Source organism: Myotis lucifugus, unplaced genomic scaffold (genome assembly GCF_000147115.1).
Source record: "Myotis lucifugus unplaced genomic scaffold, Myoluc2.0 scaffold_7, whole genome shotgun sequence".
Taxonomy (NCBI): Eukaryota; Metazoa; Chordata; class Mammalia; order Chiroptera; family Vespertilionidae; genus Myotis; species Myotis lucifugus.
In genome coordinates this window covers 6,369,278-6,385,295 of record NW_005871055.1, presented here as the reverse complement: position 1 = coordinate 6,385,295, position 16,018 = coordinate 6,369,278, and the positions used below count along the sequence as shown (strand labels likewise).

Genomic DNA, 16,018 nt, shown 5'->3' with positions numbered 1-16,018 from the left:
GGGGGGCCAGGAGGGGCAGGGCCACTGGCCGGGCCCACGATCGCCCACAGGCGGGATGGTGGAGTAGGTGAGGGGGCGGCGCCAGGCCAAGGCGGGGTACCAGGTGGGCTACGAGGCTGCGAGGCTGGGGGCACAAACTGGGGCCCGATCTCTGCAGGCCACCCTGAGGGACCCCACCTGTGCATGAATTCGTGCACCAGGCCTCTAGTATCTCAATAAAGCTGGAAAACATTAAAATTTAACTTTAACTGGTGAGTTGAATACTTTACTCATGGACTTTCAATCGAATGTTGTTTTTAAATATTTCAAAGGTTAAACAATAACAGCCACTGTCTACTATATGACTACTAAGTTAAGGGCTTTCTAGACATTATCTCTACTCTTACAATCCTCCATGGTCAGTATTATTATGCCTATTTTACAAATAATGAAACATATACATTGAAGCTAAGTAACAGATACTGATAGAGCTAGAATTTGAACCTAGATCTCTCTGAGTCTACAGTTCCCCCATGCCAGGCAAATGGCAACATTAATGGGCAAAATCTCTAGTCTAAGGAGATTAGCTCATAATTAAAATCTTCAAATCTATAGCTGACAGTAATCTGATTGTATAGGGTGGGGCAAAAGTAGGTTTACAGTTAGTTATTCATTTGGCCAATAATAATACAAGAATAAACCCTATTTGGCATACTCACAACTGTAAACCTACTTTTGCCCCATCCTGCATAACTTAGTAGGATATATTTTAAGGACAAAAAGAAGTACAAAAATCTTGAATTCAGTAAGTTTGTTGTTAGTTATGGTATTGGTGGTGTAATACTGAAACTGTTTTTTGTGTATGTTGTAACTGCCCTCCCCTGCAGGCCTGGTCGCCCCCAACCACCCTCCCCTGCCGGCCTGATCGCCCACAACTGCCCTTCCTGCTGGCCATCCTGTGGTGGCCATCTTCTGGCAGCCATCTTGTGATGATGTCGCCCGAGGGCATCGTGCCACCTAGGCTTTTATTATATAGAATGATTTTGTGGCAGGTTTATCTTGATTTTACATTTTGAGAACTTAAAAGAAAAATCCTGAAAATAGTGAAGCGGTAAGGATGAGATCAGTAAGGAGAACCCACCTCCATCATTACTAACTTGTCAGGATATGCCAGATCTCCAGGAGCCGGCTTGTAGCCAATGATGTCTGTCTGAATGTAGATGTGGGTTCTGTAGACGAGCCGCTCTTGTACATCTTCCAACATCTGCTTTACTCCAGCTGCAAATGCCCCTAGTTGTTCAGCTGATTTAAAAAAAAGTACAATCACCCATTCTTTCAGATTTAGAAAAATACTTTCTTTAAATAAGCAAATATATTACTAAATTGTCTAGTAACAGTATGAACCACTTTTGCTTCATGGCCTGAGGTTATATATATCTACTCTATTTTGGTGTGACTCAATGACCTTAAAAAATTTAATAAATGTCTTTCAATTTCCTTAAATTTACAATTGGGAAATAACTTTGCCCTTGCATCTTCTTCCTGGGACTCTGTGAAATTATTTCTATTATTAATATGTATGAATAATAAAATCTGACTTTTAAAATGTTTTGTACTTTTTAAGTTATCTCATACAGCTTCAGACCAATCCTAAGAGATAGCTAAGCCAACTTATTAATTGGGTTATCATCCCCATTTTACAAATAAATTGGGTCCCACAGATATTAAATGACATGTTAATATTTTCACAAAGAAAAATGATTTAAAAATAAAATGAGATATGATTGTATATAGAATTTCTTCATTTCTAAGATGCCATCAATGTTAAGACACACCAGTAATTCAGTAACAGCTTCCCAATGCTGGGGAGTTAAAGACACTGCACAATCACATAAATATTCACATTAATTTTAAAAATCATCTTTAATTCAGAAGCATTAAAATGTAAGAAAATGCCCTCCTTAATTTCAAATGCATAAAAGAAACTGCAAAACTGTTATTCTCTGGAGCATTTGATCTTGCTTGCCAGCATATGTTATGTTTGGCTCAAATAAACTAATAAAAAAAGTTCAAAAAAAAATGAGAACATGTATGTCTTTGAATGAAGTAAATGCAGTAGAATAAGAAACTTTGAAAGAGTAACAAACCTACAGTGTCTCCTAAGGAAAGTCAAATAATTTCTGCCAGTAAAATGATTACTTGAAGGGTATTTTTTTAAAGGTACCTATGTATCATTAGGAAAATCGTTTGACAAATCAAATATTGAGGAGTGTATCACATGTATAAAACAAATCTGTTTTAGAGAATAGCTTTTTTATATATATATAATTTCAAAAAGATGAATCATTATTATGTATGTATGCTGAAATAATTCCTGTTTTTTAATCAAGAGTATACAATATAGCCCTGACCGGTGCTGCACAGTGGTTAGAGCATCAGCCCTCGCACCAAAAGGTCGAGGGTTTGATTCCCGGTCAGGGGCACATTCCTGGGTGAGTGCAAAAGGCAGCCAATCAATGTCTCTCTCTCACATCTCTCTCTCTCTCTCTCTCTCTCTCTCTCTCTCTCTCTCTCTTCCTCTCTCTCCTTTCCCCCCTCCCTCCCACTCTCTCTAGAAAACCAAGGGGGTGAGCGGGGAGGACAGTATACAATATAGTCAATTTATGTACTCTGGTAACTGTGTACTAAAAATGCATAAACCAAAACTGATGGTCCGTTCTCTCTGGATTTCAGATGCCAGAAAGTAAAGTAACTATAATTCTTTTATTACTAATTTTGTTCAGATTTTAAAATGCTCTCCCCATTCAATTTGTACATTTAGTCACAGAATAAGGTACATCTTAATTCAGAAAGAGATAAGGCATCAGCCCAGACTTCAAAAATATTAAGTTTATATAGGTGGAAAGGTACAGGGAGAAAGAACTAATCTTTCTTAAATTCACTGAGCCACAGATATAAAAGGCCTTTGAAATTATCACTCTTACTTATCATTTACCATTGTTCTGTACATGATCTTCCAGCACCTCATTTTTAAGAATCCCACAAAGTTCTGAAAGCGTCTCTAAGTGAATAACATGAATGATCAATGGCCTGAAGACATCATACAATGACACACACAGTTTCTCCAAAAGTTCACTAAAATAAAGAAATAAAACATGGTTTAGTAGCAATCTTTCCAGTTTAAAAGACATTTTTTATTATTTCCATCCAATAAACCTAGTAAAAAATCTACTAGGAAATAGTATGGGGAACATTATATAAAGAAGATGAAAGGCTGAAAATAATTCTGTAAAGTGCTATTTTAAAAGCCAAGAATCAGCCCTAACCGGTTTGGCTCAGTGGATAGAGCGTCGGCCTGAGGACTGAAGGGTCCCAGGTTCAATTCCGATCAAGGGCATGAACCTTGGTTGCGGGCACATACCCAGTAGGGAGTGTGCAGGAGGCAGCTGATCGATGTTTCTCTCTCATCGATGTTTCTAACTATCCGTCTCCCTTCCTCTCTGTAAAAAATCAATAAAATATATTTAAAAAAATAAAAAATAAATAAAAGCCAAGAATCAATAAACAATGAGCAATCAATTCAAATTAGCTGCCTCCAGCCAAATGTCAATTTATTACAACTTTTACTTATTTCAGTAATAACTTTGTATATGTCCCTTCAAACACAGTAAAAAGTAATCAGTAGACTTAATTATCCTTTTATATTCTACATCACTGTGAATCAAATGGTAACATTTTCCCCAGGAAAGATACATTCAGAATTCTTGAATACTTGCAGATTCAGATTAACAAAACTCAAAGTACTCTGGACATGCAAGTATTTTGACAAAAACATTTGAAAAGAAAAAACTATGTTGTCTACATTATTCATATTGTCAATAGTATTCTTCTATATGCAGTATTTCATCAAAAGTGATCAACCCAGCCTAACTGGTTTGGCTCAATGGATAGAGCGCCGGCCTGGGGAGTGAAGGGTTCCAGGTTCAATTCCAGTCAAGGGCATATACCTTGGTTGTGGGCACATCCCCAATATGGAGTGTGCAGGAGGCAGCTAAATTGATGTTTCTCTCTTATCAATGTTTCTAACTCTCTATCCCCCTCTCCCTTTCTCTCTGTAAAAAAAACAAACAAACAAAAGTGATCAACCCAATCAAAACAGTACAATACACTTGTCTCTTCACCATTATAAGGATCACAGTCTTGGACTCTTTATGGCAGTCCAAACTGCCAATTAGAAGAAACCGAAAGTTAATAACAGTGAATCGGAAAGACACTTTGGGAAAACTTTTTAAAAAGGATATTAAGTAGTGTCTGTATTTTTAAGTGTCTTTCATTAGTTAGAAACACAGAATTTTTTAACTGGAAGGATTTATTTACTTGGTGGAGATAAAGGGATCCCAAGACTTAGTTCTCTATATAGGATTCTTACTATCATACTATACTATCTCCATAATTATAACAATATGGAAGCATGTTGGCCTTTAAATTATACATTCATCTTAAAATAAATAAACACTGTCCCACTCGACAGTATTCTGTTCACACACCCACAAAAGTTAAAACACTCTGCAGTTAATTTAAGAATACTCCCATGTAATAATAAGCCATTATGATCATTAGCAAATTAAATCTTAAAAACAAGAGTTAAACTCTGTGTACTACCTACTCTAATTTTGATGTTGGTTTTGTGAAAAATTCATTGTAAAGTTGGTGCTCATCCTGGCACACATGGACCATAAAGGCACAGCCACTGCGAATCTGTAGGAAACAAATACACACCACCTATAGTTAAAGACACATAACAATTCTAGCGTTCATGAAATAAAGCAAGTATTTTATTGATAAAGAAATTATGCATATATATTCATATAACAAGTTACTTAAGCACAGAAAATTATTGGTTTTCAATAGCTGACTGCATAATGTAAATATGGATGATTTTTATTTTCTTCATTATGCATTTTCTAAACTTTTGACAATGAAAATAAATTACTTTTCTAGTTGAATAGGGGGTACTTAAAAAGAATCTTTATGTACTTTTTTAATAGTATAAATTAAAATCACACTAAACAGAAAAGCACTTGTGCAGCAAAAGCTAAGATAAATCCACAAACTTGAAACTTCATCTTTCTAGGAACAATACTTGTTTGTGAATCTTCATAGGTCCAAAAATAGATCAAAATGAGAATATTTTGCCAAGTTGAATGCTAATTACAACCTAAATTTGTCATAACTGAAAGAAAAATTCTCTAAGTTTGTATCTATGGAAAACAAAACTTATTTAGCCAAATATAGCTTCTAGGGTATCAAAATATTTCAGAGGAAGGGTTAATATTAAACCAAAACAAGCAGAAACTTACCAAGGCACAATGATCTCTGTTATTCTGGCTGGTTAACTCTGTTACAGTACAAGTAATACTAGGCCCCAAAAGGAGCTCCCGCTGATCAAGGTAACACTGGTGGATGTCATTTAGCAATTGTTGGTATCTGATGAAAAACAAATGAGATGGGTATAAACTTTTGATTTCAGATATATAAATTAAATCTGATCTTAAGTCCCAGATTAGGTTGCCAAACCTCTAATGCTATAAGGTCACCTCTCATTTGCCCACATTAAATACTAGAAATATTTATCTATACCAATAATCTATACTAATAAAAGGGTAATATGCTAATTAGACCGGACATCTTCTGGACGTCCTTCCGGACAAAGCCACAGAGGCAGGGGCCAAGGCAGAGGTGGTTAGAGGTGATAAGGCCCGCAAGGGGGAGCAGTTAGGGGGCGGTCAGGCCGGCAGGGGGAGCAGTTAGGAGGCGGTCAGCCCGGCAGGGGAGGGCAGTTAGGAGGCGATCAGGCTGGCAGGGGAGGGCAGTTAGGGGCGATCAGACCGGCAGGCAGAGGTGGTGAGGGGCCATCAGGCAGGCAGGCCGGCAAGTGGTTAGGAGCCAGCATTCCCGGATGGTGAGAGAGATGTCTGACTGTGGGATCAGGTTTAAACCGGCAGTCAGACATCCCCCGAGGGGTCCCAGATTGAAGAGGGTGCAGGCCAGGCTGAGGGACACCACCTCCTGCCGTGCATGAATTTTGTGCACCGGACCTCTGGTGTGTATATATATAAAAAGACACACATAATAAACTGTGGTGTCATGACCTTTATCATTTTGTTTTTTAAACGAAATATGAGTGTGTATTCAATTTGTAAATTAAATTTTCTAGCCTTGGAGTTTAAACCTTTATTTTTTAATGAAAGATTTATCTTCCAAGAGTAAACATCTTAAATCTACCCAAATGAAAAGAAAATCCTGCTATGGGGAAAAAGAGATGCCTTGATGAAATGTACAGCATAGCAATTATAGTTAATGATATTACACTGCATATTTAAAAGTTGCTAAGAGAGTAAATCTTAAAAGTTTTCATCACAAGGAAAAAATTAATTTTGTAACTATGCATGGTAATGGATGTTATCTAGACTTACAGTGATGACATATTTAATCATTATGTTGTATTAGTATACCTGAAACTAATAAGTTGTATATCATTATTCCTCAATAAAAATAAGTAAATAAATAAATAAATAAACAAACAGAGAGTGTGCCTTGAACACTCACTATATCAGGCCTCCAACCCTGCTCCCCACAATAAGGGATGTGTAGTATGCAAGGTAATTGCTCAGAAAATTACATAATAGACTGGGGGAAATAGTACTTCAAGAGGAAGGTAATTTGGAAACTGAAGAACATCTAGGTACTCACTCAGGTATTTTTTCAGATCGCTGTTCTATTTGTTCAATAAGAGTCTGCAGAATTAAAAAAAACATTAAAAATCTATCTGTTTTAATTATGGACTATTAACTACTTTCTGATTATAACACATGCTATTAGAAAATCTGTAAATTCAAAAATGTTGAAACATAAATATCACCTGTAATACCACAAAATAATCAGTTAATATTTTAGAATATTCTTTCCGTTTTTTTGTATACACATACTATAGTTACTATATTTTTCTTTTTTTTAATCCTCACTGAGGATATTTTTCCCATTGATTTTTAGAGAGAGTAGAAGTGAGGGAGCAGGTAAAGGGGCGGGGAGAGAAACATCATTTGGTTGTCTCCTGCACGGGATCAAACCTACAACCCAGGACCCAGGTACATGCCTTTGACAGGGAATCAAACCCGGGACCCTTTGGTTGACACTCCAACCACTGACCCACAATGGCCATGACTATATTTCTCTTTTAAACAAAACTGGAATTATACTACATATCCAGCTTTATACACTGCTTTTAAAAAATTAATTGTATTTAAAAACATTTTCCTATTATTAAATAATTTTCATTATCAGATTAAAACGTAAAAAGAAAGCCTTAGCATAATGCCTGGGTATCTAGCAAACATTCAGTGAATCATCATTATAAATATTATTTAAAACATTTGTTTAGCCCTAGCCGGTTTGGCTCAGTCAGTGAATAGAGCGTCGGCCCGCAGACAGAAGGGTCCTGGGTTCAATTCTGGTCAAGGGCACTTATCTGGGTTACGGGCTCGATCCCCAGGTTACGGGGCGTGCAGGAGGCAGCTGATCAATGATTCTCTCTCATCATTGATATTTCCATATCTCTCTCCCTCTCCCTTCCTCTCTGAAACCAATAAAAAAATATTTTTAATGAAAAACAAAAAAAATTTGTTTAATGACTACGTAATATCCCCTTGGGAAGATGTAATGGATGTTATCTAGACTTACAGTGATGACATATTGAATGGTTGACATAAATCAACCATTCTTCTACTGTTAGACATCTTGGCCAGTGGTTAAGAGCTCTGGGTCTAGAGAAAAACTGAAGGGTCTGAGTGCCACCTCCCCAGTAGCTGTTTTGAGCCCAGGAGAGCTGGTCCACTTCTCTGAGATTCCACTTTCTACCACATAAAGCTGATATGATAATAGTTACCTACTATGCAGTGGAGAACCCCCAACACTGGATCATAAGAGATAAATATTTTTTATAGGCCCAAAATATTTTTTGAGAAATTGCTTTACATCCCTATTAGCAGTATTGCCTATCTCATTAAATCCTCAAAACCACTATTATACCTTAACCTCCCAGTTTCTAACAGACAAAAAAAAAAAATGCCACCTAACCTTAAATTGAATGTATTCTCCACTGAAGCTAAACACGAGCTCATATTTATTAACCATTTGTATTTTCTATAAGTAATCCATCCCCTCCAATCCACTATAAATCTGAGTAGTTTAAGCTCAAATATCTCCTTCATCTAGAAACATTCCCTAAGCATCTCAGGAGGTATTTCCTGCTCCGTGATCTAAAGGCACTCTAAGATAATGCAATGTAATGTGAAGGACAATGCCTACCTTTCTTTCATTTATGTTCATTTTCTGGTATAAGCAAAGGGCCTAACATACAGTAGTACTTCAAAAGGGCTGGCTAAATAAATTTCCTACCATTATCCTATTTATAACAACAGACTTACTCTGACTTTGGGAGCAGCAGTTCGAAATTTCACATAAAATAGTGTGAAAGCATTGTCTGCATTAGGTACAGATGAAGGATCCTAAAGAAACATGGGGAAGGATAGAGAAGGAAGATAATTAGCAAACAAATTAATATTCAGAAAATGTGGTGCACATCATTTCAAATAGCTACTTCTTGGCCTATACACCAACCGAAAGTTCAGAGAAAAAAATCTGAGAGATTAATATTATTATTACTACAAATAAGAAATTAATTACGAGGAACCATCATCTCTCTCTTATAACTAAAACTTACCCCATGTTACATGAATTTTTGGCAGTAAAGAGACCTGAATTCAGCTTCATACTCAGTCATTTACTGAGGGTAGGACATTAGCCAAATTACTTAACCTCTCTGAGATTCAGAGCATCCATTAAATGGTGATAACCTATACTCATAAAGTAGTAATGCAGCTCAATAGTAAAGCACTATACATAGCAGGTAGTAGTACTTATTAGGTATAAATTCCAAAACTTATTAAAAATTTTACAAAATATAACAACATAAACTGATGAACAAAATTAGATCCAAAGACATAGAAGCATGAACAGACTGTCAAACCTCAGGGGGAAGACAGGGGAGGGTGGGCATGGGTAGGAAGAGATCAACCAATGAACTTGCATGCATATATGCATAACCCAGGAACACAGGCAATAGGGGTGGTAAAGGCCTGGGGTTGGGGACAGGGGTGGGCTGGGAGAGGTCAATAGGGGGAAAGGGAGACATATGTAATACTTTCAACAATAAAGATTTAAAAATTTGTAATTTAAATTTTAAAAAATAAATTTACAAAATAGAAAAATTATATAGTCTGGCTGTTATCTTAGCTAAGATCAATATGAAGAGTAAAAATGCAACCCAAAAATCAGTGACTTTGAACTCAAAGGTCAGAAGATATTCAATGTTCTTTAAGAAAACTTAAAAAATAAAATGCATAATCTTTCACGTTTTCTTTTCTTAGTAAACAAATAACCATCCTAGCTAGCTCCACTTTTATTTTCTAACTCAACACTCTGCTAATTTCCCACCTAGCATCTACTACAATCTGCAAATGATTAATTTGTTTGTTTCCTTCTTTACTGATTTTATCTCCTGAAATTAAGCTCCATGAGTGCAGGGACCTTGTTAGCTCCTTTTTCACTACAGTATAATTCCTAGAACCATGCAAAGCATTTAGGAGGTACTCAATAAAAATACATTTGCTAAACATAGAAAATTTAATTATCTACCACATGTAAAGAAAAAAAATTCAAGTTATCCATCATATGTAATCTCACCACTCAGATAGAACCACTTTTATTATTTTGGCATATTTCCTTCCAATATTGTCATGAAAAGATAAGAAAATGTTTTAAGTGACAAATAGTTTGAACCTTTATTATTTATCATTAGTACTGAATAGCTCCCACACTGTTATATATTCTTTGAAAATAAGACTCTGCTGGACAGATACAATACAACCACTTTTCCTATTATAAATAAAACTGCAATGCTGCCCTAGCTGGTTGGCTCAGTGGGTAAAGTGTAGGCCTGTGGACTGGAGGGTCCCAGGTTCGATTCCAGTCAAGAACACATGCCCAACACATATGTAATACCTTAATAAACAACGAAAGAAAAATTTAAAAAATTAAAAAAAGAACACATGCCCAGGTTGCGGGCTCGATCCCCAGTAGAGGGCGTGCAGGAGGCAGGTGGATCAATCATCAGTGATGTTTCTATCTCTCTTTCCTTCTCCCTTCCTCTCTGAAATCAGTAAAAAAAATTTTTTTTTTTAAAAAAACTTCAATGCATATTCTTATTTAACGAACAGTAAACAATGTTTTGGATTTACTAAGTACTACTCTCAGACTAAGATTATAGAAGATAAATGAATCAAAAACCTCACCAGTTAACTCACCCTTTTTAGTAACTGATTTGTGAGGTTCTGTAGTGTGTTCACAGTGTATGTCTTCATGAGGTGCAAAGCTTTAGAAAGACATTGCTTAAACTTCAGTAAATATACAGGATAATCTTTAAAATTCGGCTGTAAAGAAAAAGAAAAGGTTTACAAAGAGGAAACAAATGTTGACAAAGCAAACTTTCAATGAAAACCAAAATGTCCTTTATGTAAAGCTATATATGAAACTCTAAAAAAGGACTTATGCAAATTAAGTTTCATGAAGACAAATATTGTGACTGTCTTGGTCACAGCCAAGTCCCCTGTGCCTGGCACAAATAGGGGCTCAATAAATATTAGTAGTTTTTAGCAAAATATATTTTCAGTACTCTATAGACTTCAAGGCTAATATGTCAGACTCAACTAGAAAAAGAATATGAGTTGGGGGAAATAAATACAGCTATAAATAAATCCTTGGGGAATAATATCTAGCACAATAGAAATTCATGAGCCTGAAAATTGCTCATTCTTTCAGATGGGATAAAGCTGTGTCAGTCAGGACCTCATTCTACTCCAGGGGCTGCCTCAGCAGCTGAATGTACTTCTTACATCACTCTCAATAATGACTAAGAATTTACCACAGTTTTTCTTCAAGAACATTAGAGATACTTTTTCCCTTCAGAAGAAATAATTACTTTATAGCCTAAGAAGCAAATTAATAGGGTTGCTAAGGTTTCTTAAAAAAACACAGAAATAGCATAACTTACATGACATGAGATATATGTTATACAGTCATCTAACTTGGCCAGCATAGGTATAAATCCTTCACTATTCACAGACAATGTCGGAGAATTCAATTTCTTTAAGGAAAAAGAAAATACCTTAATTCATAAAAATTTATGTAGGCAAAAATTAATTTAAAAATTATGTATTAGAATTAGAATATCTCCCTTTAGGATATAACACAGTTATACTAATGTCTTTACTTTTTTTTTTTTTTTTTAGTATAATTTTATTGATTTCAGAGAGGGAGGGAGGGGGAGAGAGAGAGAAACATCAATGATGACAGAGAATCACTGATCAGCTCCTTCCTGTATGCCCATACCAGGGATCGAGCCTGCAACCCGGGCATGTGCCCTGACCAGGAATCAAACCATGACCTTCTGATTCACAGATCAACGCTCAACCACTGAGCCATACCAGCCACGCACAATGTCTTTACATTTTTAGTGACCAAAATATCCTCAAATGTAGCCCATGTGCAATAAAGAACATCTAAAAAAGAATACTGCCCTGACCACTGTGCTCAGTGGTTAGAGAGCCAGCCCTCGCACCAAAGGGTCATGAGTTCGATTCCCGGTCAAGGGCACATACTTGGGTTGCAGGTTCAATTCCCGGCCCTGGTTGTGCTCATGGGTGTGGCAGGCAACCAATCAATGTGTCTCTCTCACATTGATGTTTCCCTCCCTTTCTCTTTAGCTCTCACCTCAGGTGAAAATTAACAAAACAACAACAAAAAGAATATTGATTTAATTCAGTTTATTCTTAGTGAGTTTTAATGGGGCTCTAGATGAATTGGCAAATATTTTCTATTACGCCACTGTACAATGTTATATTAAAATAACACATCAAGTACCTAAACTTCCCATTTACTAGTACTTTACGAAAAGTAAAAAACAAACATAAATTTCCTAATTTCAAACACTGGCTATTTTCCCAAGGTTAAAGGATTAAGTAGCAGTCAGTCATACTATGTTTAGCAGTCATACTATGAAAGTAAAATATAATACATATAAGTAAAATATAAGCAAGCATATAAATAATAATATTAACAATATAAGTGTAGGTAATATATATGTGTGAAATTTAACACTTAATATAATATATAAGATTATATATTAAAACATAAAGCAATATAGATAATATATAATATGTAATAATATAAATATATAATCTATACAATAAAAGCCTAAGCGACCATTATGGCAGAATGACCAGAACGACCGGTCGCTATGATGTGCACTGACCATGGGGCAGACACTCAACACAGGAGCTGCCCCTTGGTGGTCAGTGCACTCCCACAGCAGAGTGCCACTCAGCCAGAAGCCAGGTTCACGGCTGGCGAGCACAGCGGTGGTGGCAGGAGCCTCTCCCACCTCCGCAGCAGCGCTAAGGAGCAGGGAGCCGAGTGGTAAGGAGCAGCGAGAAGGCGGGTGGTAAGGAGCAAGGTGTCCCAGACTGCGAGAGGGATGTCTGCCTGCAAGAGGGTGTAGGCCAGGCTGAGGGAACCCTCCCCTCCCCGCCCTGAGTGCACGAATTTCGTGCACCGGGCCTCTAGTATAAATATAATATACTAGTGGCCCGGTGCACGAAATTCATGCACATTAAAAGGGAATTAATTAGAGGAAATATTTTAATATTGCTATTTGCCCTTTCTCTATAATAGAAGTGTCAGAGATGAAAGAACATTACTAAAATGTATATGAAAAATATCCCTCCTGTCAGAGTCTGGGGCGCGCCACAGGACCCAGAGTCAAGTCCCCACCTACCCGCATGCACCTCGAAAGCACGCGAGAGACCCAGACCCGGCCAGCCCCACCCTCATCAAGCCCTTCAGGGCGGGGAACGCAGCCTCAGGTCCCCTGGCCCGGCGCAGGGCAGAGCGTGGAGTCTCAGGTCCCCCGTCAAGCCCCGCCAGGCGGGGTATGCAGCCTCAGGTACCCCGGCCCCAACCATTTGCATATTAGCTCTTTATTATATAGGATATAAAATGTAAGTAAAACCAGCAATTATTTCTTATCTCGATATACAAATAGCTTGGTAATGAACTATTTCCCATTCTATTCCATTGTTAATTGACTACTAGTTTTACTTCTATCTTTTAGTAAATTATAATTATGATTAATTTAATATTTAAATAACATACTGTGATTATAGTTATGATTATTTTATGAACCAGCAATATCATTTACACAGCAATCTTTATTGAGACTATTACTTTGGGATAAAAAAATACATTATGAGGACTATCCTTTTCCTCATACTACATATGAGATTAGTTTAAAACATGTTTTTATTATTATTACTAGTGCCCCAGTGCACGGATTCATGCACATTGAAAGAAAATTAATTAGAAGGTAGCCGGCGGGGCGGGACTGGGCAAGACGGGCCCGGACACGCCCTGGAACCAACCTCCCATGGTCCCTTCCCGGCAGGCTGCACCAGGGGTGGCGCTGCAACTCAAGGGGTGTGTGCGGAGTGAGCGGGGGTTCCTCCAGTAGGTGGGGTCCCTCAGCTTGGCCTGCAGGGATCGGCCGAAACCGGCTCTCCAACATCCCCTCAGGGGTGCCGGATTGCAAGAGGGCAGTTCTCGGGTGATGCACCCCAGTATCAGACTCCCTCCTCTCTGGTTCCGGGGTACATCACCCAAGAACCACCACTGCCAAGTCACTGCAGCTCGGCAGCTCCTGCATTGAGCGTCTGGTCCCTGGTGGTCAGTGCACATCATCGCTACCGGTCAGATGGTCAGACGGTCACTTAGCCTTTTATATATATATAGATGAGGGGTCCTCAAACTATGGCCCGCGGGCCACATGCGGCCCGCCGAAAACATTTATCCAGCCCGCCGGGTGTTTTTGCCGCCGCTGTGTGCATAGCAATTTGTTCATAGTTTTTTTTTAAACTATAGTCCGGCCTTCCAACGGTCTGAGGGACAGTGAACTGGCCCCCTGTTTAAAAAGTTTGAGGACCCCTGATATAGATAGTAGTTCAACCACAGCAAGATTTAAAATTTAATATTTCTTCTTATAAACTTTCTCACAGCTCATAAATAAGATACTATAAGAGGTAACCAACAAAGTTTTTTAAAATATTTTTTTAAATATATGTTTATTGATTTCAGAGAGGGAGAGAGAGAAAGAAACAATGAGAGAATAATTAATTGGCTGCCTCCTGCACATCCCCTGGAATCAAGCATACAACCCAGGCATATGCCCTGACCAGGAATAGAACCATGACCTCCTGGTTCATAGGTTGACACTCAACCACTGAGTCACACCGGCCGGGCAACAAAAAGATTTTTTGTAACCGTAATACAATTTAAACAGAACTATTACTTAAATCATATTTGAAAAAAATCTTAAGTGGTAATGGTATGTCCATCAGCCACAAAGAGGAATACTTTCATCAAGCAAACTATTAAGTTAAAATATCACTCAAGCCAATTTACAGGTTTCAAGATTATTTTCAGAAAGGGAAATATAAAATAAAGTCACTAACTTTACAAAAAGTAAAAAACATGCTTACTGTGTTAATAGTTTCCAATTCATTGAAATAGGAAAGCTTTTGTTGAATGTTTTCAGCCAGATCAACAAGTTCCGACTTGCATTTTTTAAAAGAGAAAAATCAGTTATTACGAGAATATAAAAATCAACACTCCAGTCTCAAAAATTATCTGAATTGATATACATAAGACATAAGATTTCAGAATAATGCTCAAAGATTTTTGCAATCATGGACTAAAATCAGCAATGATTATCACAGTAAATTATATTATTTTGTAACCTTACAAAATAATAAATTATTAATTGCCTTTTAAAAAACAGAACACACATAAAGAAAACTCTGAGATAAACATAGTAACGAAAATAGTCTATCTTTAAGTCACAATTTAAACACTACCTACATCACTTCATCTTTTCTTAAACCTCATCATTACCCATAATTGCTATGCCTGTTTCAAAAGTATCAATGATAAAGAGCTAGACAGAGCAAATTAATATATATTCTTCACTCTGAAAGTGTACTGAGACCTAATAGCTCAAAACATAGGAAAGCTTATCCTTGCCCCTGTTCACATAAGCTTACTTAGAATGAAAAGAAGGCTGTCAATGTAGTATTTTGCACTCTTATTAGCACAGGGCCTTATATAGAGCAGTGTTCAATATCTAAGTTGGAGAAATTAAGGAAACTAGAATTAAAAACTATTCATCTATTTTAAAATAAAATAGTAAGTATAATCACTGACCCTCTCTCTACTCCAAATTACCTGTTCTTTTAGGAGTTGTTCACAGGCTTCGTGTAGGGTTCCTGTCTTATTGGACACAAAAAGATACTGTTTCTGCAATGATTCCAGATGCTGAAGAGCATTGTTTACATCATTCAATATAGCATCACACTGCTCCTGAAACCCAGACAAGTAATCCCTCATCTGTCTAGAAAACAGAACCAAAAGGGGATTGGCAATAATATTTTCCCCCAATAAACATAGAAAAAAAACAACAAAGTCTCATTTTTCCCCCCAAACACTTGAATTTCAGGAGGAAAGTCAGGCCTATTCACTACAGTTCATTACATTCAGAAATCTACCAAAAGCTATGTTACAGACTGTTTCAATACTTAAGAAGGAAAATTATTGAAACTAAAAGGAGCAACAACAACAAAAACAATTTTTAAAAAAAAAGCCCAGCCAGTGTTGCTCAGTGGTTGAGTGTCAAGTTATGAACCAGGAGGTAATGGTTTGATTCCCGGTCAGGACACATGCCTGGATTGCAGGCTCCATCCTCAGTGTGGGGCATGCAGGAGGCAGCTGATCAATGATTCTCTCTCATCATTTATGTTTCTATCAGTTTCTATCA

General features: G+C 37.2%; 1 protein-coding gene across 13 annotated transcripts in view; it reads right to left on the bottom strand.

Moving 5' to 3' along the window:
* Positions 1–16,018, bottom strand: part of COG3 (component of oligomeric golgi complex 3) — an 85,029-nt gene that overhangs the window by 46,570 nt on the left and 22,441 nt on the right. For 7 of the 13 annotated variants that reach the window (XR_002827490.1, XR_002827487.1, XM_023748451.1 and 4 more), the window contains exons 4-13: positions 15,430–15,595; positions 14,688–14,762; positions 11,150–11,263; positions 10,404–10,529; positions 8,466–8,546; positions 6,733–6,776; positions 5,340–5,466; positions 4,646–4,737; positions 2,975–3,114; positions 1,121–1,281 (exon numbers count right to left, since the gene is read on the bottom strand). Coding sequence is in view for 11 of the 13 variants with exons in the window: in XM_023748451.1 (XP_023604219.1) it covers positions 1,121–1,281; positions 2,975–3,114; positions 4,646–4,737; positions 5,340–5,466; positions 6,733–6,776; positions 8,466–8,546; positions 10,404–10,529; positions 11,150–11,263; positions 14,688–14,762; positions 15,430–15,595 (1,126 nt within the window). In the remaining 2 variants the exon portion in view is untranslated. The remainder of the gene's footprint in view (positions 1–1,120; positions 1,282–2,974; positions 3,115–4,645; positions 4,738–5,339; positions 5,467–6,732; positions 6,777–8,465; positions 8,547–10,403; positions 10,530–11,149; positions 11,264–14,687; positions 14,763–15,429; positions 15,596–16,018) is intronic. The other 6 variants (XM_006083529.3, XM_023748463.1, XM_023748460.1 and 3 more) reach the window with 6 other exon arrangements.